At 42.1% G+C, this 25,323-nt stretch overlaps 1 protein-coding gene across 1 annotated transcript in view; it reads left to right on the top strand.

Annotated features, from left to right (window-relative positions):
* The window catches only part of LOC121557072 (multidrug and toxin extrusion protein 1), a 40,875-nt gene extending 17,451 nt beyond the window's left edge, over nt 1-23,424 (top strand). The window contains exons 13-17 of the mRNA XM_041870948.2: nt 9,230-9,299; nt 14,411-14,543; nt 17,370-17,464; nt 22,084-22,197; nt 22,610-23,424. Coding sequence (XP_041726882.2) covers nt 9,230-9,299; nt 14,411-14,543; nt 17,370-17,464; nt 22,084-22,197; nt 22,610-22,918 — 721 coding nt within the window. The 3' untranslated portion in view covers nt 22,919-23,424. The remainder of the gene's footprint in view (nt 1-9,229; nt 9,300-14,410; nt 14,544-17,369; nt 17,465-22,083; nt 22,198-22,609) is intronic.
* The last annotated feature ends 1,899 nt before the right edge of the window (nt 23,425-25,323 follow it).

Below are 25,323 nucleotides of genomic sequence, written 5' to 3'. Positions count from 1 at the left end.
TAAGCCATTTTGGAAGTATACTTGGGGTCATTGTACATTTGGAAGACCCATTTGCGACCAAGCTTTAACATCTTGACTGATGGCTTGAGATGTTGCTTCAATATATCCACGTAATTTTCCTTCCTCATGATGCCATCTATTTTGTGAAGTGCACCAGTCCCTCCTGCAGCAAAGCACCCCCACAGCATGATGCTGCCACCCCTGTTCTTCACGGTTTGGATGGTGTTCTTCGGCTTGCAAGCAACCCCCTTTTTCCTCCAAACATAACGATGGTCATTATGGCCAAATAGTTCTATTTTTGTTTCATCAGACCAGAGGCCATTTCTCCAAAAAAGTACCATCTTTGTCCCCATGTGCAGTTGCAAACCATAGTCTGGCTTTTTTATGGCAGTTTTGGAGCAGTGGTTTCTTCCTTGCTGTCGATATAGGACTCGTTTTACTGTGGATATAGATACTTTTGTACCTGTTTCCTCCAGCATCTTCACAAGGTCCTTTGCTGTTGTTCTGGGATTGATTTGCATTTTTCGCACCAAAATACGTTCATCTCTAGGACACAGAACGCTTCTCCTTCCTGAGTGGTATGACGCCTGCGTGGTCCCATGGTGTTTATACTTACGTACTATTGTTTGTACAGATGAACGTGGTACCTTCAGGCGTTTGGAAATAGCTCCCAAGGATGAACCAAACTTGTGGAGGTCTACGATTTTATTCTGAGGTCTCGGCTGATTTATTTCTTATTTTCCCATGTTGTCAAGCAAAGAGGCACTGAGTTTGAAGGTAGGCCTTGAAATACATCCACAGGAACACCTCCAATTGACTCAAATGATGTCAATTAACCTATCAGAAGCTTCTAAAGCCATGACATCCTTTTCTGAAATGTTCCAAAGCTGTTTAAAGGCACAGTCAACTTAGTGTATATAAACTTCTGACCCACTGGAATTGTGATACAGTGAATTATAAGTGAAATAATCTGTCTGTAAACAACTGTTGGGAAAATTACTTGTGTCATGCACAAAGTAGATGTCCTAACCGACTTGCCAAAACTATAGTTTGTTAACAAGAAATGTGTGGAGTGGTTGAAAAACGAGTTTTAATGACTCCAACCTAAGTGGATGTAAACTTCCGACTTCAACTGTATATTGTCTGCACATTTTTTGTCACATGCTTGGTAAACAACAGGGGTCTAACAGTGAAATTCTGACTTACAGCCACAGCAGTAGGTAGGGGTAAAGGATAGACAGTAGCAGCAGTATACTGTAGGTAGGGGTAAAGTGACTAGACAACAGGATAGATAATAGACAGTAGCAGCAGTATACTGTAGGTAGGGGTAAAGTGACTAGACAACAGGATAGATAATAGACAGTAGCAGCAGTATACTGTAGGTAGGGGTAAAGTGACTAGACAACAGGATAGATAATAGACAGTAGCAGCAGTATACTGTAGGTAGGGGTAAAGGGACTAGACAACAGGATAGATAATAGACAGTAGCAGCAGTATACTGTAGGTAGGGGTAAAGTGACTAGACAACAGGATAGATAATAGACAGTAGCAGCAGTATACTGTAGGTAGGGGTAAAGTGACTAGGCAACAGGATAGATAATAGACAGTAGCAGCAGTATACTGTAGGTAGGGGTAAAGTGACTAGACAACAGGATAGATAATAGACAGTAGCAGCAGTATACTGTAGGTAGGGGTAAAGGGACTAGACAACAGGATAGATAATAGACAGTAGCAGCAGTATACTGTAGGTAGGGGTAAAGTGACTAGACAACAGGATAGATAATAGACAGTAGCAGCAGTATACTGTAGGTAGGGGTAAAGGGACTAGACAACAGGATAGATAATAGACAGTAGCAGCAGTATACTGTAGGTAGGGGTAAAGTGACTAGACAACAGGATAGATAATAGACAGTAGCAGCAGTATACTGTAGGTAGGGGTAAAGTGACTAGACAACAGGATAGATAATAGACAGTAGCAGCAGTATACTGTAGGTAGGGGTAAAGTGACTAGACAACAGGATAGATAATAGACAGTAGCAGCAGTATACTGTAGGTAGGGTTAAAGTGACTAGACAACAGGATAGATAATAGACAGTAGCAGCAGTATACTGTAGGTAGGGGTAAAGTGACTAGACAACAGGATAGATAATAGACAGTAGCAGCAGTATACTGTAGGTAGGGGTAAAGTGACTAGACAACAGGATAGATAATAGACAGTAGCAGCAGTATACTGTAGGTAGGGGTAAAGGGACTAGACAACAGGATAGATAATAGACAGTAGCAGCAGTATACTGTAGGTAGGGGTAAAGTGACTAGACAACAGGATAGATAATAGACAGTAGCAGCAGTATACTGTAGGTAGGGGGTAAAGTGACTAGGCAACAGGATAGATAATAGACAGTAGCAGCAGTATACTGTAGGTAGGGGTAAAGTGACTAGACAACAGGATAGATAATAGACAGTAGCAGCAGTATACTGTAGGTAGGGGTAAAGGGACTAGACAACAGGATAGATAATAGACAGTAGCAGCAGTATACTGTAGGTAGGGGTAAAGTGACTAGACAACAGGATAGATAATAGACAGTAGCAGCAGTATACTGTAGGTAGGGGTAAAGGGACTAGACAACAGGATAGATAATAGACAGTAGCAGCAGTATACTGTAGGTAGGGGTAAAGTGACTAGACAACAGGATAGATAATAGACAGTAGCAGCAGTATACTGTAGGTAGGGGTAAAGTGACTAGACAACAGGATAGATAATAGACAGTAGCAGCAGTATACTGTAGGTAGGGGTAAAGGGACTAGACAACAGGATAGATAATAGACAGTAGCAGCAGTATACTGTAGGTAGGGGTAAAGTGACTAGACAACAGGATAGATAATAGACAGTAGCAGCAGTATACTGTAGGTAGGGGTAAAGGGACTAGACAACAGGATAGATAATAGATATTAGCAGCAGTATACTGTAGGTAGGGGTAAAGTGACTAGACAACAGGATAGATAATAGACAGTAGTAGGTATACTCTAGGTAGGGGTAAAGTGACTAGACAACAGGATAGATAATAGACAGTAGCAGCAGTATACTGTAGGTAGGGGTAAAGGGACTAGACAACAGGATAGATAATAGACAGTAGCAGCAGTATACTGTAGGTAGGGGTAAAGTGACTAGACAACAGGATAGATAATAGACAGTAGCAGCAGTATACTGTAGGTAGGGGTAAAGGGACTAGACAACAGGATAGATAATAGACAGTAGCAGCAGTATACTGTAGGTAGGGGTAAAGTGACTAGACAACAGGATAGATAATAGACAGTAGCAGCAGTATACTGTAGGTAGGGGTAAAGTGACTAGACAACAGGATAGATAATAGACAGTAGCAGCAGTATACTGTAGGTAGGGGTAAAGTGACTAGACAACAGGATAGATAATAGACAGTAGCAGCAGTATACTGTAGGTAGGGGTAAAGTGACTAGACAACAGGATAGATAATAGACAGTAGTAGCAGTATACTCTAGGTAGGGGTAAAGTGACTAGACAACAGGATAGATAATAGACAGTAGCAGCAGTATACTGTAGGTAGGGGTAAAGTGACTAGACAACAGGATAGATAATAGACAGTAGCAGCAGTATACTGTAGGTAGGGGTAAAGTGACTAGACAACAGGATAGATAATAGACAGTAGCAGCAGTATACTGTAGGTAGGGGTAAAGTGACTAGGCAACAGGATAGATAATAGACAGTAGCAGCAGTATACTGTAGGTAGGGGTAAAGGGACTAGACAACAGGATAGATAATAGACAGTAGCAGCAGTATACTGTAGGTAGGGGTAAAGGGACTAGACAACAGGATAGATAATAGACAGTAGCAGCAGTATACTGTAGGTAGGGGTAAAGGGACTAGACAACAGGATAGATAATAGACAGTAGCAGCAGTATACTGTAGGTAGGGGTAAAGGGACTAGACAACAGGATAGATAATAGACAGTAGCAGCAGTATACTGTAGGTAGGGGGTAAAGTGACTAGACAACAGGATAGATAATAGACAGTAGCAGCAGTATACTGTAGGTAGGGGTAAAGGGACTAGACAACAGGATAGATAATAGACAGTAGCAGCAGTATACTGTAGGTAGGGGTAAAGTGACTAGACAACAGGATAGATAATAGACAGTAGCAGCAGTATACTGTAGGTAGGGGTAAAGGGACTAGACAACAGGATAGATAATAGATAGTAGCAGCAGTATACTGTAGGTAGGGGTAAAGTGACTAGACAACAGGATAGATAATAGACAGTAGTAGGTATACTCTAGGTAGGGGTAAAGTGACTAGACAACAGGATAGATAATAGACAGTAGCAGCAGTATACTGTAGGTAGGGGTAAAGGGACTAGACAACAGGATAGATAATAGACAGTAGCAGCAGTATACTGTGGGTAGGGGTAAAGTGACTAGACAACAGGATAGATAATAGACAGTAGCAGCAGTATACTGTAGGTAGGGGTAAAGGGACTAGACAACAGGATAGATAATAGACAGTAGCAGCAGTATACTGTAGGTAGGGGTAAAGTGACTAGACAACAGGATAGATAATAGACAGTAGCAGCAGTATACTGTAGGTAGGGGTAAAGTGACTAGACAACAGGATAGATAATAGACAGTAGCAGCAGTATACTGTAGGTAGGGGTAAAGTGACTAGACAACAGGATAGATAATAGACAGTAGCAGCAGTATACTGTAGGTAGGGGTAAAGTGACTAGACAACAGGATAGATAATAGACAGTAGTAGCAGTATACTCTAGGTAGGGGTAAAGTGACTAGACAACAGGATAGATAATAGACAGTAGCAGCAGTATACTGTAGGTAGGGGTAAAGTGACTAGACAACAGGATAGATAATAGACAGTAGCAGCAGTATACTGTAGGTAGGGGTAAAGTGAATAGACAACAGGATAGATAATAGACAGTAGCAGCAGTATACTGTAGGTAGGGGTAAAGTGACTAGGCAACAGGATAGATAATAGACAGTAGCAGCAGTATACTGTAGGTAGGGGTAAAGGGACTAGACAACAGGATAGATAATAGACAGTAGCAGCAGTATACTGTAGGTAGGGGTAAAGGGACTAGACAACAGGATAGATAATAGACAGTAGCAGCAGTATACTGTAGGTAGGGGTAAAGGGACTAGACAACAGGATAGATAATAGACAGTAGCAGCAGTATACTGTAGGTAGGGGTAAAGGGACTAGACAACAGGATAGATAATAGACAGTAGCAGCAGTATACTGTAGGTAGGGGTAAAGGGACTAGACAACAGGATAGATAATAGACAGTAGCAGCAGTATACTGTAGGTAGGGGTAAAGGGACTAGACAACAGGATAGATAATAGACAGTAGCAGCAGTATACTGTAGGTAGGGGTAAAGTGACTAGACAACAGGATAGATAATAGACAGTAGCAGCAGTATACTGTAGGTAGGGGTAAAGTGACTAGGCAACAGGATAGATAATAGACAGTAGCAGCAGTATACTGTAGGTAGGGGTAAAGGGACTAGACAACAGGATAGAGAATAGACAGTAGCAGCAGTATACTGTAGGTAGGGGTAAAGGGACTAGACAACAGGATAGATAATAGACAGTAGCAGCAGTATACTGTAGGTAGGGGTAAAGGGACTAGACAACAGGATAGATAATAGACAGTAGCAGCAGTATACTGTAGGTAGGGGGAAAGGGACTAGACAACAGGATAGATAATAGACAGTAGCAGCAGTATACTGTAGGTAGGGGTAAAGTGACTAGACAACAGGATAGATAATAGACAGTAGCAGCAGTATACTGTAGGTAGGGGTAAAGGGACTAGACAACAGGATAGATAATAGACAGTAGCAGCAGTATACTGTAGGTAGGGGTAAAGTGACTAGACAACAGGATAGATAATAGACAGTAGCAGCAGTATACTGTAGGTAGGGGTAAAGTGACTAGACAACAGGATAGATAATAGACAGTAGCAGCAGTATACTGTAGGTAGGGGTAAAGTGACTAGACAACAGGATAGATAATAGACAGTAGCAGCAGTATACTGTAGGTAGGGGTAAAGTGACTAGACAACAGGATAGATAATAGACAGTAGTAGCAGTATACTCTAGGTAGGGGTAAAGTGACTAGACAACAGGATAGATAATAGACAGTAGCAGCAGTATACTGTAGGTAGGGGTAAAGTGACTAGACAACAGGATAGATAATAGACAGTAGCAGCAGTATACTGTAGGTAGGGGTAAAGTGACTAGACAACAGGATAGATAATAGACAGTAGCAGCAGTATACTGTAGGTAGGGGTAAAGTGACTAGGCAACAGGATAGATAATAGACAGTAGCAGCAGTATACTGTAGGTAGGGGTAAAGGGACTAGACAACAGGATAGATAATAGACAGTAGCAGCAGTATACTGTAGGTAGGGGTAAAGGGACTAGACAACAGGATAGATAATAGACAGTAGCAGCAGTATACTGTAGGTAGGGGTAAAGTGACTAGACAACAGGATAGATAATAGACAGTAGCAGCAGTATACTGTAGGTAGGGGTAAAGTGACTAGACAACAGGATAGATAATAGACAGTAGCAGCAGTATACTGTAGGTAGGGGTAAAGTGACTAGACAACAGGATAGATAATAGACAGTAGCAGCAGTATACTGTAGGTAGGGGTAAAGGGACTAGACAACAGGATAGATAATAGACAGTAGCAGCAGTATACTGTAGGTAGGGGTAAAGTGACTAGGCAACAGGATAGATAATAGACAGTAGCAGCAGTATACTGTAGGTAGGGGTAAAGGGACTAGACAACAGGATAGATAATAGACAGTAGCAGCAGTATACTGTAGGTAGGGGTAAAGGGACTAGACAACAGGATAGATAATAGACAGTAGCAGCAGTATACTGTAGGTAGGGGTAAAGGGACTAGACAACAGGATAGATAATAGACAGTAGCAGCAGTATACTGTAGGTAGGGGTAAAGGGACTAGACAACAGGATAGATAATAGACAGTAGCAGCAGTATACTGTAGGTAGGGGTAAAGTGACTAGACAACAGGATAGATAATAGACAGTAGCAGCAGTATACTGTAGGTAGGGGTAAAGTGACTAGGCAACAGGATAGATAATAGACAGTAGCAGCAGTATACTGTAGGTAGGGGTAAAGGGACTAGACAACAGGATAGAGAATAGACAGTAGCAGCAGTATACTGTAGGTAGGGGTAAAGTGACTAGACAACAGGATAGATAATAGACAGTAGCAGCAGTATACTGTAGGTAGGGGTAAAGGGACTAGACAACAGGATAGATAATAGACAGTAGCAGCAGTATACTGTAGGTAGGGGTAAAGTGACTAGACAACAGGATAGATAATAGACAGTAGCAGCAGTATACTGTAGGTAGGGGGTATCTATTGTAAAATATGGTGGTGGATCTTTGATGTAATGTGGCTATTTTGCTTCCACTGGTCCTGGGGCCCTTGTTAAGATCAACGGCATCAGCAACTTTTCCCAGTACCAGGACATTTTAGCTGAAAACCTGGTTGCCTCTGCCAGAAGGCTGAAACCTGGCCTTTAGTGGATCTTCCAGCAAGACAATAACCCCAAGCACACATCACAATCCACAAAGAAATGGTTAATTTGCCACTAAATCAACATTTTTCAATTGCCATCTCAGTCTCCAGACTTGAAACCCATTGAAAACCTGGATCTGGAAGGATTATGTTTGTAGGTCTAAGATCTCCAACTCATAAAACATTTTAGAGAAAGGCTCAGTGACGTTATCTTCGCAGGGTGAGGTATTGAAAGGTATTTAAAAATCCGGGTGTCAATCATTTTTACCCCTACCTTTCTTAGATTTGTTTTATATTACTTGTTAAACAAAATCTCTTTCTCTAAGCAATTGTATTAGTATAAACTAATATATAATTTCCAAAAGTTTTTGAGCATACAATATAGCTAAGTATTAGAGTGATTTATTTTATACAGTCATTTTTGCTCACGTTTATCAAACAGTGTCAATACTGTCTATAATTGACATCTGTGACGTAACTTACGGCTATGAAGAGATGATTTCAGGGTCTGTTTTCACAAAGCATCAGTGTAAGAGTGCTGATCGAGGGTTGAGTCTAATCTTATTCGTAATGATATCAAAGGCATAACTGGTCCTAGATCAGCACTTCTACTCTGAGACCAGGGGTCTCAGGCCGTGTCTAGACTTGACAGTTCATGCAGCTTTAGTATTCTGATCAAAGAGTTCTGATCATAGAGTTCAGTTCTGATCATAGAGTTCTGATCATAGAGTTCAGTTCTGATCATAGAGTTCTGATCATAGAGTTCAGTTCTGATCATAGAGTTCTGATCATAGAGTTCTGATCATAGAGTTCTGATCATAGAGTTCTGATCATAGAGTTCTGAAGGTGTCATGCATCGACACCTACATGTAAATCTATCTACCGTGTCCGGATTCCCTTTTTACGTTCTATATTATTCTACAAAACGGTGGAATAGGCTAAATAGGATAACAACACAACAACTGATGGCAGTAGCTAACTACTGTAGCTAACTAGCCAGCTAACATCTGTAGCTAACTACTGTAGCTAACTAGCCAGCTAACTACTGTAGCTAACTAGCCAGCTAACATCTGTAGCTAACTACTGTAGCTAACTAGCCAGCTAACATATGTAGCTAACTACTGTAGCTAACTAGCCAGCTAACATCTGCAGCTAGCCAGCAAGCAAGCTAGCAAGCAACGCTAAAGGGATTGCAAATGGGTAAGCATAACTCTAGCCAAATTAAACATCTTTTTTTTCTAAATATTAGCTAGCTGGCTATCATTTATGAGGCCAGCAAACACGTTCCTCACACGCTAGTAACGTATTTCCTCCAACGTTATAATGAAAAGGTGCCTGGAGACTTATGGGAGGAGTCCTGATGACGTCGTCCACTGTATGCACTTTTGGTAGCCTGATTGTGTCCAGACTGAGGGGAAATCAGCACACAATGCATCCCTGACCACCTCCTGAAGTGGTCAGACAGATCTGAACACAATCAGACCCCAAAGCGACTTCTGTGCATCTACACCCGTCTTTTCAATGTGATCTTCGTATTCTGATAGCAGAAGTCATGTAGGTGTCAAGTGTAGACACGACCTGAGTGATCTCTCAGTAGTTAATAGACGTCCTCCTGAGTCCTGTCCTGTCCTCTCCAGAGCTATAGTGGACAACGTATCAGTGAACCTGGGGCTGTACACATTCATACAGTTCTTTGATGCTCTACTGGTGAGTACCTTTTCTGGTGAATACCTTTACTGGTGTGTACCTGGGGCTCTATACATTCATACAGTTCTCTCTACTGGTGAGTACCTGGGTCTCTACACATTCATACAGTTCTCTCTACTGGTGAGTACCTGGGTCTTTACACATTCATACAGTTCTCTCTACTGGTGAGTACCTGGGTCTTTACACATTCATACAGTTCTCTCTACTGGTGAGTACCTGGGTCTCTACACATTCATACAGTTCTCTCTACTGGTGAGTACCTGGGTCTTTACACATTCATACAGTTCTCTCTACTGGTGAGTACTTGGGTCTCTACACATTCATACAGTTCTCTCTACTGGTGAGTACCTGGGTCTCTACACATTCATACAGTTCGCTCTACTGGTGAGTACCTGGGTCTCTATACATTCATACAATTATCTCTACTGGTGAGTACCTGGGGCTCTACACATTCATACAGTTCTCTCTATTGGTGAGTACCTGAGTCTCTATACATTCATAAAATTATCTCTACTGGTGAGTACCTGGGTCTCTTTACATTCATACAGTTCTCTCTACTGGTGAGTACCTGGGTCTTTACACATTCATACAGTTCTCTCTACTGGTGAGTACCTGGGTCTCTATACATTCATACAATTATCTCTACTGGTGAGTACCTGGGGCTCTACACATTCATACAGTTCTCTCTATTGGTGAGTACCTGGGTCTCTATACATTCATACAATTATCTCTACTGGTGAGTACCTGGGTCTCTTTACATTCATACAGTTCTCTCTACTGGTGAGTACCTGGGTCTTTACACATTCATACAGTTCTCTCTACTGGTGAGTACCTGGGTCTCTACACATTCATACAGTTCTCTCTACTGGTGAGTACCTGGGTCTCTATACATTCATACAATTATCTCTACTGGTGAGTACCTGGGTCTTTACACATTCATACAGTTCTCTCTACTGGTGAGTACCTGGGTCTCTACACATTCATACAGTTCTCTCTACTGGTGAGTACCTGGGGCTCTATACATTCATACAGTTCGCTCTACTGGTGAGTACCTGGGTCTCTATACATTCATACAATTATCTCTACTGGTGAGTACCTGGGTCTCTTTACATTCATACAGTTCTCTCTACTGGTGAGTACCTGGGGCTCTACACATTCATACAGTTCTCTCTACTGGTGAGTACCTGGGGCTCTACACATTCATACAGTTCTCTCTACTGGTGAGTACCTGGGTCTCTATACATTCATACAATTATCTCTACTGGTGAGTAGCTGGGGCTCAACACATTCATACAGTTCTCTCTATTGGTGAGTACCTGGGTCTCTATACATTCATACAGATCTCTCTACTGGTGAGTACCTGGGTCTCTACACATTCATACAGTTCTCTCTACTGGTGAGTACCTGGGTCTTTACACATTCATACAGTTCTCTCTACTGGTGAGTACCTGGGTCTTTACACATTCATACAGTTCTCTCTACTGGTGAGTACCTGGGTCTCTACACATTCATACAGTTCTCTCTACTGGTGAGTACCTGGGTCTTTACACATTCATACAGTTCTCTCTACTGGTGAGTACTTGGGTCTCTACACATTCATACAGTTCTCTCTACTGGTGAGTACCTGGGTCTCTACACATTCATACAGTTCGCTCTACTGGTGAGTACCTGGGTCTCTATACATTCATACAATTATCTCTACTGGTGAGTACCTGGGGCTCTACACATTCATACAGTTCTCTCTATTGGTGAGTACCTGAGTCTCTATACATTCATAAAATTATCTCTACTGGTGAGTACCTGGGTCTCTTTACATTCATACAGTTCTCTCTACTGGTGAGTACCTGGGTCTTTACACATTCATACAGTTCTCTCTACTGGTGAGTACCTGGGTCTCTATACATTCATACAATTATCTCTACTGGTGAGTACCTGGGGCTCTACACATTCATACAGTTCTCTCTATTGGTGAGTACCTGGGTCTCTATACATTCATACAATTATCTCTACTGGTGAGTACCTGGGTCTCTTTACATTCATACAGTTCTCTCTACTGGTGAGTACCTGGGTCTTTACACATTCATACAGTTCTCTCTACTGGTGAGTACCTGGGTCTCTACACATTCATACAGTTCTCTCTACTGGTGAGTACCTGGGTCTCTATACATTCATACAATTATCTCTACTGGTGAGTACCTGGGTCTTTACACATTCATACAGTTCTCTCTACTGGTGAGTACCTGGGTCTCTACACATTCATACAGTTCTCTCTACTGGTGAGTACCTGGGGCTCTATACATTCATACAGTTCGCTCTACTGGTGAGTACCTGGGTCTCTATACATTCATACAATTATCTCTACTGGTGAGTACCTGGGTCTCTTTACATTCATACAGTTCTCTCTACTGGTGAGTACCTGGGGCTCTACACATTCATACAGTTCTCTCTACTGGTGAGTACCTGGGGCTCTACACATTCATACAGTTCTCTCTACTGGTGAGTACCTGGGTCTCTATACATTCATACAATTATCTCTACTGGTGAGTACCTGGGGCTCAACACATTCATACAGTTCTCTCTATTGGTGAGTACCTGGGTCTCTATACATTCATACAGATCTCTCTACTGGTGAGTACCTGGGTCTCTACACATTCATACAGTTCTCTCTACTGGTGAGTACCTGGGTCTCTACACATTCATACAGTTCGCTCTACTGGTGAGTACCTGGGTCTCTATACATTCATACAATTATCTCTACTGGTGAGTACCTGGGGCTCTACACATTCATACAGTTCTCTCTATTGGTGAGTACCTGGGTCTCTATACATTCATACAATTATCTCTACTGGTGAGTACCTGGGTCTCTTTACATTCATACAGTTCTCTCTACTGGTGAGTACCTGGGTCTTTACACATTCATACAGTTCTCTCTACTGGTGAGTACCTGGGTCTCTATACATTCATACAATTATCTCTACTGGTGAGTACCTGGTGCTCTACACATTCATACAGTTCTCTCTATTGGTGAGTACCTGGGTCTCTATACATTCATACAATTATCTCTACTGGTGAGTACCTGGGTCTCTTTACATTCATACAGTTCTCTCTACTGGTGAGTACCTGGGTCTCTATACATTCATACAGTTCTCTCTACTGGTGAGTACCTGGGTCTCTATACATTCATACAGTTCTCTCTACTGGTGAGTACCTGGGTCTCTATACATTCATACAATTCTCTCTACTGGTGAGTACCTGGGTCTTTACACATTCATACAATTCTCTCTACTGGTGAGTACCTGGGTCTTTACACATTCATACAGTTCTCTCTACTGGTGAGTACCTGGGTCTCTTTACATTCATACAGTTCTCTCTACTGGTGAGTACCTGGGTCTTTACACATTCATACAGTTCTCTCTATTGGTGAGTACCTGGGTCTTTACACATTCATACAGTTCTCTCTACTGGTGAGTACCTGGGTCTTTACACATTCATACAGTTCTCTCTATTGGTGAGTACCTGGGTCTCTATACATTCATACAATTATCTCTATTGGTGAGTACCTGGGGCTCTACACATTCATACAGTTCTCTCTATTGGTGAGTACCTGGGTCTCTATACATTCATACAGATCTCTCTACTGGTGAGTACCTGATCTCTACACATTCATACAGTTCTCTCTACTGGTGAGTACCTGGGTCTCTACACATTCATACAGTTCGCTCTACTGGTGAGTACCTGGGTCTCTATACATTCATACAATTATCTCTACTGGTGAGTACCTGGGGCTCTACACATTCATACAGTTCTCTCTATTGGTGAGTACCTGGGTCTCTATACATTCATACAGTTCTCTCTATTGGTGAGTACCTGGGTCTTTACACATTCATACAGTTCTCTCTACTGGTGAGTACCTGGGTCTTTACACATTCATACAGTTCTCTCTATTGGTGAGTACCTGGGTCTTTACACATTCATACAGTTCTCTCTATTGGTGAGTACCTGGGTCTTTACACATTCATACAGTTCTCTCTACTGGTGAGTACCTGGGTCTTTACACATTCATACAGTTCTCTCTACCTGTGAGTACCTGGGTCTTTACACATTCATACAGTTCTCTCTACTGGTGAGTACCTGGGTCTTTACACATTCATACAGTTCTCTCTAATGGTGAGTACCTGGGTCTCTACACATTCATACAGTTCTCTCTACTGGTGAGTACCTGGGTCTTTACACATTCATACAGTTCTCTCTACTGGTGAGTACCTGGGTCTTTACACATTCATACAGTTCTCTCTACTGGTGAGTACCTGGGTCTTTACACATTCATACAGTTCTCTCTACTGGTGAGTACCTGGGTCTTTACACATTCATACAGTTCTCTCTACTGGTGAGTACCTGGGTCTTTACACATTCATACAGTTCTCTCTACCGGTGAGTACCTGGGTCTTTACACATTCATACAGTTCTCTCTACTGGTGAGTACCTGGGTCTTTACACATTCATACAGTTCTCTCTACTGGTGAGTACCTGGGTCTTTACACATTCATACAGTTCTCTCTACTGGTGAGTACCTGGGTCTTTACACATTCATACAGTTCTCTCTACTGGTGAGTACCTGGGTCTTTACACATTCATACAGTTCTCTCTACTGGTGAGTACCTGGGTCTTTACACATTCATACAGTTATCTCTACTGGTGAGTACCTGGGGCTCTATACATTCAAACAGTTCTCTCTCCTGGTGAGTACCTGGGTCAGTTCTCTCTACTGGTGAGTACCTGGGTCAGTTCTCTCTACTGGTGAGTACCTGGGTCAGTTCTCTCTACTGGTGAGTACCTGGGTCAGTTCTCTCTACTGGTGAGTACCTGGGTCAGTTCTCTCTACTGGTGAGTACCTGGTTCTTCTCTCCAGGGATGGAGTTGAGCTCAACTACCTTTTATGTTGCAAAACATTGTAAACAGGACATTAAACGGCTTCAAGTTGGTTCTGAACTGACCTCAACTAAGGCCAGGAAGTTGACACACTACAGCTGAGAAGTGTTGTGCTGTGGTTTGAGTGGGTGCTCATCCTTGTGTGTGTGTGTGTGTGTGTGTGTGTGTGTGCGTGCATGTAGTGTGTGTGTTCAGGGATCCTGGTAGGAGCAGGTAAACAGAAGATAGCTGCTCTGTCTAACCTGGTCTCGTACTATTGCATTGGCCTTCCAGTTGGCATCGCTCTGATGTTCGCTGCCAAGCTCAGGATACTAGGTATTCTACCTCTATCTCAACATATCTATCTCTACCTCAACATCTATATCTCTACCTCAACATCTACATCTCTATCTCTACCTCAACATCTCTATCTCTACATCTCTATCTCTACCTCAACATCTCTATCTCTACCTCTATATCTCTACCTCAACATCTCTACCTCAACATCTCTATCTCTACCTCAACATCTCTACCTCTATCTCTACCTCAACATCTCTATCTCTACCTCTACCTCTATCTCTACCTCTACCTCTACCTCTATCTCTACCTCAACATCTCTACCTCTTCCTCAACATCTCTATCTCTACCTCAACATATCTACCTCTATCTCTACCTCTATCTCTATCTCTACCTCAACATCTCTACCTCTATCTACATCTCTATCTCTATCTCTACCTCTACCTCAACATCTCTACCTCAACATCTCTACCTCTACCTCTATTTCTACATCTCTACCTCTACCTCTATTTCTATCTCTACCTCAACATCTCTACCTCTATATATATACCTCTATCTCTATCTCTATCTCTACCTCTACCTCAACATCTCTACCTCAACATCTCTACCTCTACCTCTATCTCTACCTCAACATCTCTACCTCTACCTCTATCTCTACCTCAACATCTCTACCTCAACATCTCTATCTCTACCTCAACATCTCTACCTCTATCTCTATCTCTACCTCTATCTCTATCTCTACCTCAACATCTCTACCTCTATCTCTACCTCTCCCTCTATCTCTATCTCTATCTCTACCTCTACCTCTACCTCTACCTCTACCTCTACCTCAACATCTCTACCTCTACCTCTACCTCTACCTCTACCTCTACCTCTACCTCAACATCTCTACCTCTATCTCTACCTCAACATCTCTACCTCTACCTCTACCTCAACATCTCTACCTCTACCTCTACCTCTACCTCTACCTCTACCTCAACATCTCTACCTCTATCTCTACCTCAACATCTCTACCTCTACCTCTACCTCTACCTCTACCTCTACCTCAACATCTCTACCTCTACCTCTACCTCTACCTCAACATCTCTACCTCTACCTCTATCTCTACCTCTACCTCTACCTCTATCTCTACCTCTACCTCTCTACCTCTACCTCAACATCTCTACCTCTACCTCAACATCTCTACCTCTACCTCTATCTCTACCTCTACCTCTACCTCTATCTCTACCTCTACCTCTACCTCTACCTCTACCTCTACCTCAACATCTCTACCTCTACCACTACCTCTACCTCTACCTCTATCTCTACCTCTACCTCTACCTCTACCTCTACCTCTACCTCTACCTCTATCTCTACCTCTACCTCTACCTCAACATCTCTACCTCTACCTCTATCTCTACCTCTACCTCTACCTCAACATCTCTACCTCTACCTCTACCTCTATCTCTACCTCTACCTCAACATCTCTACCTCTACCTCTACCTCTACCTCTACCTCTACCTCTATCTCTATCTCTACCTCTACCTCTACCTCTACCTCTACCTCTACCTCTACCTCTACCTCTACCTCTACCTCTACCTCTACCACTACCTCTACCTCTACCTCTACCTCTACCCTCAACATCTCTACCCTCTACCTCTACCTCTACCCTCTACCTCAACATCTCTACCTCTACCTCTACCTCCCACCTCTACCTCTACCTCTATCTCTACCTCTACCTCTACCTCAACATCTCTACCTCTACCTCTACCTCTATCTCTACCTCTACCTCTACCTCAACATCTCTACCTCTACCTCTACCTCTATCTCTACCTCCTACCTCAACATCTCTACCTCTACCTCTACCTCTACCCTCTACCTCTACCTCTACCTCTACCCTCACCTCAACATCTCTACCTCTACCTCTACCTCTACCTCTACCTCTATCTCTACCTCTACCTCTACCTCTACCTCCTACCCCTACCTCTACCTCTACCTCTCACCTCTACCTCCACCTCTACCTCTACCTCTCTACCTCTATCTCTACCTCTATCTCTACCCTCTACCTCCACCTCTACCTCTACCTCCCACCTCTACCTCTACCTCTACCTCTACCTCTATCTCTACCTCTACCTCTACCTCTACCCTCTACCTCTACCCTCTACCTCAACATCTCTACCTCTATCTCTACCTCTACCTCTACCTCCACCTCTACCTCTACCTCTATCTCTATCTCTACCCCAACATCTCTACCTCTACCTCTACCTCTATCTCTACCTCTACCACTACCTCTACCTCTACCTCTACCTCTATCTCTACCTCTACCACTACCTCTACCTCTACCTCTATCTCTACCTCTATCTCTACCACTACCTCTACCTCTACCTCTACCTCTATCTCTACCTCTACCTCTATCTCTATCTCTACCTCTACCTCTATCTCTACCTCTACCTCTATCTCTACCTCTACCTCTATCTCTACCTCTACCACTACCTCTACCTCTACCTCTATCTCTACCTCTATCTCTACCTCTACCTCTACCTCTACCTCTACCTCTACCTCTACCTCTACCACTACCTCTACCTCTACCTCTATCTCTATCTCTATCTCTATCTCTACCTCTACCTCTATCTCTACCTCTACCTCTACCTCTACCTCTACCTCTACCTCTACCTCTACCTCTACTACCTCTACCTCTATCTCTACCTCCATCTCCACCTCTACCTCTATCTCTACCACTACCTCTACCTCTACCTCTACCTCTACATCTCTACCTCTACTACTACCTCTACCTCTACCTCTACCTCTTAGTCTTTCTTAGGTGCTGATCTAGTATGTGACAACTCTGTGATTGTGTGTGACGTGTGTTTGTGCTCTCCCTGTCAGGTTTGTGGGCGGGTCTCTTTCTCTGTGTCATCCTCCAGACTGGGTTCTTCATTGTCGTCATCTTCAAACTCAACTGGCAACACGTAACCAAGGAGGTAGGTTACCCTGGCAACATGTAACCAAGGAGGTAGGTTACCCTGACCCCTGACCTCTACTTCCTGTCTGTGTCTGTCTGTCTGTTCTTCTCTGGTTGTTGGTAGCTGTGGATCATGTAGGTGGCTAACGTTCTGTGATCATAACAGCCAACAGTTTTAACTACCAACTATCAGTTCTACTAACTATCAACTATCAGTTCTACTATATATCAACTATCAGGTCTACTAACTATCAACTATCAGGTCTACTAACTATCAACTATCAGTTATACTAACTATCAACTATCAGTTATACTATATATCAACTATCAGGTCTACTAACTATCAACTATCAGTTATACTAACTATCAACTATCAGTTATACTATATATCAACTATCAGGTCTACTAACTATCAACTATCAGTTATACTCAGACCACTGCGCCACTCAGGAGTACAACTGAGTATAACTGATAGTTGATAGTTAGTAGACCTGATAGTTGATATATAGTATAACTGATAGTTGATAGTTAGTATAACTGATAGTTGATAGTTAGTAGACCTGATAGTTGATAGTTAGTAGACCTGATAGTTGATATATAGTATAACTGATAGTTGATAGTTAGTAGAACTGATAGTTGATAGTTAGTATAACTGATAGTTGATAGTTAGTAGACCCTGATAGTTGATATATAGTATAACTGATAGTTGATAGTTAGTATAACTGATAGTTGATAGTTAGTAGACCTGATAGTTGATAGTTAGTAGACCTGATAGTTGATAGTTAGTAGACCTGATAGTTGATATATAGTATAACTGATAGTTGATAGTTAGTAGAACTGATAGTTGATAGTTAGTAGAACTGATAGTTGATAGTTAGTATAACTGATAGTTAGTATAACTGATAGTTGATAGTTAGTAGACCTGATAGTTGATAGTTAGTAGACCTGATAGTTGATAGTTAGTAGAACTGATAGTTGATAGTTAGTAGAACTGATAGTTGATAGTTAGTAGAACTGATAGTTGATAGTTAGTATTACATTTACATTTTAGTCATTTAGCAGACGCTCTTATCCAGAGCGACTTACAGTTAGTGAATACATCTTTTTTATATACTGGCCCCCGTGGGAATCGAACCCACAACCCTGACGTTGCAAACGCCATGCTCTATCAACTGAGCTACATCCCTGCCGGCCATTCCCTCCCCTACCCTGGACGACGTTGGGCCAATTGTCCGCCGCCCATGAGTCTCCCGGTCGCGGCCGGCTGCGACAGAGCCTGGATTCGAACCAGGATCTCTAGTGGCACAGTTAGCACTGCGATGCAGTGCCTTAGACCACTGCGCCACTCAGAGTACAACTAAGGCACTGCATCGCAGTGCTAACTGTGCCACTAGAGATCCTGGTTCGAATCCAGGCTCTGTCGCAGCCGGCCGCGACCGGAGACTCATGGGCGGCGACAATTGGCCCAACGTCGTCCAGGGTAGGGGAGGGAATGGCCGGCAGGGATGTAGCTCAGTTGATAGAGCATGGCGTTTGCAACGTCAGGGTTGTGGGTTCGATTACGGGGGCCAGTATATAAAAAAAGATGTATTCACTAACTGTAAGTCGCTCTGGATAAGAGCGTCTGCTAAATGACTAAAATGTAAATGTAAATGTAATACTAACTATCAACTATCAGTTCTACTAACTATCAACTATCAGTTATACTAACTATCAACTATCAGTTCTACTATATATCAACTATCAGGTCTACTAACTATCAACTATCAGGTCTACTAACTATCAACTATCAGTAATACTAACTATCAGTTATACTAACTATCAACTATCAGTTATACTAACTATCAACTATCAGTTATACTATATATCAACTATCAGTTATACTATATATCAACTATCAGGTCTACTAACTATCAACTATCAGGTCTACTAACTATCAACTATCAGGTCTACTAACTATCAACTATCAGTTATACTAACTATCAGTTATACTAACTATCAACTATCAGGTCTACTAACTATCAACTATCAGTTATACTAACTATCAACTATCAGGTCTACTAACTATCAACTATCAGGTCTACTAACTATCAACTATCAGGTCTACTAACTATCAACTATCAGTTATACTAACTATCAACTATCAGTTATACTATATATCAACTATCAGGTCTACTAACTATCAACTATCAGTTATACTAACTATCAACTATCAGTTCTACTAACTATCAACTATCAGTTCTACTAACTATCAACTATCAGGTCTACTAACTATCAACTATCAGGTCTACTAACTATCAACTATCAGTTATACTAACTATCAACTATCAGTTATACTATATATCAACTATCAGGTCTACTAACTATCAACTATCAGTTATACTAACTATCAACTATCAGTTCTACTAACTATCAACTATCAGTTATACTAACTATCAACTATCAGGTCTACTATATATTAACCAACCAGTTCAACTAACTAACAACCAAGACTTCTACTATCAACTATCAGGTCTACTAAATATCATCCAACAGTTCTACTAACTTACAACTATCCGTTTTAACAACTAACTGTTCTACTAACTATCAACTATTAGTTATAATATCAACTAACAGTTCTACTAATTCTTGCAACCAATATTATGTTATATACAGTACCAGTCAAAAGTTTGGACACAGCTACTCATTCAAGGGTTTTTCTTTATTTTTAGTATTTGCTACATTGTAGAATAATAGTGAAGACATCAAAAATAAGAAATAACACATATGGAATCATGTAGTAACCAAAAAAGTGTTAAACAAATCAAAATATATTTTATATTTGAGATTCTTCAAATAGCCACCCTTTGCCTTGATGACAGCTTTGCACACTCTTGGCATTCTCTCAACCAGCTTCACCTGGAATGCTTTTCCAACAGTCTTGAAGGAGTTCCCACATATGCTGAGCACTTGTTGGCAGCTTTTCCTTCACTCTGCCGTCCGACTCATCCCAAACCATCTCAATTGGGTTGAGGTCAGGGGATTGTGGAGGCCAGGTCATCTAATGCAGCACTCCATCACTCTCCTTCTTGGTAAAATAGCCCTTAAACAGCCTGGAGTTGTGTTGGGTCATTGTCCTGTTTTAAAAAATTATGATAGTCCCACTAAGCCCAAACCAGATGGGATGGCGAATCGCTGCAGAATGCTGTGGTAGCCATACTGGTTAAGTTTGCCTTGAATTCTAAATAAATCACAGACAGTGTCACCAGCAAAGCACCCCCACACCATAACACCTCCTCCTCCATGCTTTACGGTGGGAACTACACATGCGGAGATTATCCGTTCACCCACACCGCGTCTCACAACGACACATCGATTGGAACCAAAAATCTCCAATTTGGACTCCAGACCAAAGGACACATTTCCACCGGTCTAATGTCCATTGCTCGTGTTTCTTGGCCCAAGCAAGTCTCTTCTTTTTATTGGTGTCCCTTAGTAGTGGTTTCTTGTCTTAAAGTAATGATGGACTGTCATTTCACTTTGCTTATTTGAGCTTTTCTTGCCATAATATGGACTTTGTATTTTACCAAATAGGGCTATCTTCTGTATACCCCCCCTACCTTGTCACAACACAACTTATTAGCTCAAACGCATTAAGAAGGAAAGAAATTCCACAAATTAACTTTTAAGAAGGCACACCTGTTAATTGAAATGGATTCCAGGTGACTACCTCATGAAGCTGGTTGAGAGAATGCCAAGAGTGTGCAAAGCTGTCATCAAGGCAAAGGGTGGCTATTTGAAGAATCTCAAATATAAAATATATTTTGATTTGTTTAACACTTTTTTTGATTACTACATGATTCCATATGTGTTATTTTATAGTTTTGATGTCTTAACTATTGTTCTACAATGTAAAAAATAGTAAAAATAAAGAAAAACCCTTGAATGAGTTGGTGTGTCCAACCTTTGGACTGGTAGTGTATACAACCTTCTCCGCTCTGCAGATTTTTCTGTGAAGAGACAGAATCATTAGATCATTTGTTTTGGTACTGCCCATATGTAGCTTGTTTTTGGTCGCAGGTTCAGGAATGGCTGACGAATTGCAACATTTACCTGGAGCTAACTCTGCAAATAGCACTGCTGGGTGATTTGAAAAGTCATAGTAAATCAATCAATAATATAATAGTACTTTTATCAAAAATGTATATCTTTAATTTACAATCTTTACAAACTATGAGAATAGAAAGGTTCAGAACTTTTGTGAAACAGCACAGTTAAAAACATATGGCAAATAGAAATCAAACTGGATGGTGTTCAGAGATAGATGGGTGGGGTTGAGGTTAGCTGAAGGATGGGATTAAAAACAAACAAATGATAACTATTGTAAAATATACTCTGTCCATAAAATGTATATAGTATGTATAAGCTGGGAGTAAAAGCCTATGTTAGTTTACTCCAATTAGGGGAGGGGTGGTAGGGTTAGGGGAAAATAATAAAGGAAAATATATATATATTTTAAATATATGGGGGATTGGAAATGATACAGACAATTACATTGATGGAAACTACAATCTATCTGCAATAACAAAGCTGATCTACCCCCCCAAATAAACAAAAAACATAACAGTTCTACTAACTAACAACCAACTAATTCCTCAGGCCCAGGTGCGTGCTGGGAAGAGAGGGCTGGGAACGTGTGTTCCAGCGAAGCCTCCTATTGGTCAGCCGCTGATTAAAACTCTGCTTCCAGAAGGCTCTCGAAGCACTGACATGGTGAGGGAATGTGTGTGTGGGTCCAGCATCCATGTATATGTGCTCTGTAGTCTGTGTTAAATGCCATGTGTCCTGTATCTCATGTCAATGATGTGTAAAGTATGTCCTGTATCTCATGTCAATGCTGTGTAAAGTATGTCCTGTATCTCATGTCAATGCTGTGTAAAGTATGTCCTGTATCTCATGTCAATGCTGTGTAAAGTATGTCCTGTATCTCATGTCAATGCTGTGTAAAGTATGTCCTGTATCTCATGTCAATGCTGTGTAAAGTATGTCCTGTATCTCATGTCAATGCTGTGTAAAGTATGTCCTGTATCTCATGTCAATGCTGTGTAAAGTATGTCCTGTATCTCATGTCAATGCTGTGTAAAGTATGTCCTGTATCTCATGTCAATGCTGTGTGTGCACGCAGTCCCAGCCAGAGGGCGATGAATCCAAACCGCCTGGTTACACCCAGGGAGGAGGAGGAGGAGGTGAGGAGGAGGAGCAGGAGGAGGAGGGCCCAGGTGTCCAGTCCAAAGGTCTGCTGTCTGCCTCCCAGCTGGTTCTGAGGAGAGGTTTCACTATGCTGGCTGCAGTACTCCTCCTAGCCACAGGGGTCGCTGTTCACCTGGCCTGTCCCCCTCCTGCACTCTCCATCCACAGCCGCTCCAACCTCACCTTGGACTGGACCAACTCCTCCACCCCCACACCCCCCCTGGAGCTCAACTCACCCCTCTGAGACAGGAGAGGAGGGACTGGGTTGTCTCTCTGCAGGGAGTGTATGAAGTGTACAGCACAGCGCTGGGGTCCTGAGACTCTCCTGACCACTGACCTGTCAAACCTCAGGTCAGAGGAACAGCTGCCCCCGTCTCCTCTCCCCCGTGGCCGTCTGCACTACTGTTCCTTCTGAAGATATGCTTTCAGTCTCCTAACATGTTTCCAATATAACTGTCTTTCATTGTGATGTCACCTCAGCCTAATGTTGACTTCAACAGTTTTAATCTAATTTCACTGGAAGCATGGAATCAGTGTAAATGTCTGATGTCCAATCTATGGGATTGTTTCCAATTGTATGTTGATATATTTGCACTTGTTTCTACTGTGTATAGCTAAATCACTGCAATTGGCCTACTACCAGTTGAAACAGTGCTTTCAAATTGTCAAATAATAGACTAACAGTGAGTTCTCATTGAAATGTCCAGCCCAATGACAAGTGGTCAAATCAATAAAAAAAAGTATTCTATTGTCTGTCTACGTATTCACTGGAAACATGCTAGGGACATTCGCATCGTATGATGCAGCACTCCATCCCTCTCCTTCTTGGTGAAATATCCCTTACACAGCCTGGAGGTGTGTGGGGTCATTGTCCTGTTGAAAAACAAATGATAGTCCCACTAAGCCCAAACCAGATGGGATGGCGTATCGCTGCAGAATGCTGTGGTAGCCATGCTAGTTAAGTGTGCCTTGAATTCTAAATAAATCACAGAGTGTCACCATCAAAGCACCACCACACCATAACACCTCCTCCTCCATGCTTTACGGTGGGAAATACACATGCGAAGATCATCCGTTCACCCACACCGCGTCTCACAAAGACACAGCGGTTAGAACCAAAAATCTCAAATTTGGACTCCTGATGTCCATTGCTCGTGTTTCTTGGCCCAAGCAAGTCTCTTCTTCTTATTGGTGTCCTTTAGTAGTGGTTTCTTTGCAGCAATTCGACCATAAAGGCCTGATTCACACAGTCTCCTCTGAACAGTTGATGTTGAGATGTGTCTGTTACTTGAACTCCGTGAAGCATTTATTTGGGCTGCAATTTCTGAGGCTGGTAACTCTAATGAATTGATCCTCTGCAGCAGAGGTAACTCTGGGTCTTCCTTTCCTGTGGCAGTCCTCATGAGAGCTAGTTTCATCATAGCGCTTCATGGTTTTTGAAATGTTCCGAAATGTTCCTTATTGACTGATCTTCATGTCTTAAAGTAATGATGGACTGTCGTTTCACTTTGCTTATTTGAGCTGTTCTTGCCATAACATGGACTTGGTCTTTTACCAAATAGGGCTATCTTCTGTATACCCCCCCTACCTTGTCACAACACAACTGATTGGCTCAAACGCATTAAGAAGGAAAGAAATTCCACAAATTAACTTTTAAGAAGGAACATCTGTTAATTGAAATGCATCCAGGTGACTATGTAGTGTATGGAGAATTATGACTTTGCTAATGTTTTCAAGTGGAACCTGAGAGGATGTTTATTCAGTTTCAGAGGGAGTCGTTTTAGAGTGACACCCCATAGAACAGAGGGAGTCTGTGTGTTGTAGACAGGGGATTGGACAGTAGAGGGAGCCACCCATATTTGGGGAAAGATTATAAGTATGGGCTAGGGAACAAAGAAGATCAGAGCAGACATATTCTTTTGGGACTCTGCTCTCCGGATGCTATAGACATCTGTAAACTTATGCTGAAATCTTGTGATATGAATAAAACTTATGATCAAAGTTCAGTATAAGCGGACTCCTTTGTTTAACAGCATAATTAGCAACATTGACTCGACACTACAAATGGCGGCGAGTGATGAGGCGGTCTGCGTCTCTGCAGTGTTTCATTCATGAGCAACGACGTGACTCTCGCTCAAGACGCCGGCTTAAGGTGAGATTTCTCACGGTCTTGTGTGTGTTTCCTTCGTCTGCTTTTGGGTGTGTGCGCTGGGGAGATGTACCGTTGGGGACCGGTGTGTGCTGCTGTTGCTTTTATTGCTGTGGACTAGGGGTCTGGCCTAACCATTCTAAATTTATTTGCACTGGTAACCAGCGCAAAGAGGGGGGAGTGTCTATAGAGTGTCTATAGAGATATTTGGCTTGAATAAGAGTTCAAGAACAATCGATTGAGAGGAATAAGGCCTAGGCATATGTATGTAACTTAGAACCGCTGTGAATAAACGGAAACCCTCATGGAGGTGATCAATATGATGGGCCAACAAATCCTGTAACACTTTAGGTGGAATAGGTGAGTCCTGGGGACTGGAGGCCGTGGTATATTGTGATTGAATGTTACCGCTCAGCTGGTGATTGACAAGTTACCGCTCAGCTGGTGATGTGACCACTCATTACAATTAGCACAAATTGGTAGCACAAATTTAGCTAACA

This window comes from Coregonus clupeaformis, chromosome 34 (genome assembly GCF_020615455.1).
Source record: "Coregonus clupeaformis isolate EN_2021a chromosome 34, ASM2061545v1, whole genome shotgun sequence".
Classification (NCBI taxonomy): Eukaryota; Metazoa; Chordata; class Actinopteri; order Salmoniformes; family Salmonidae; genus Coregonus; species Coregonus clupeaformis.
The sequence above is the reverse complement of the archived record's forward strand: the minus strand, read 5'-3'. Positions and strand labels throughout refer to the sequence as shown.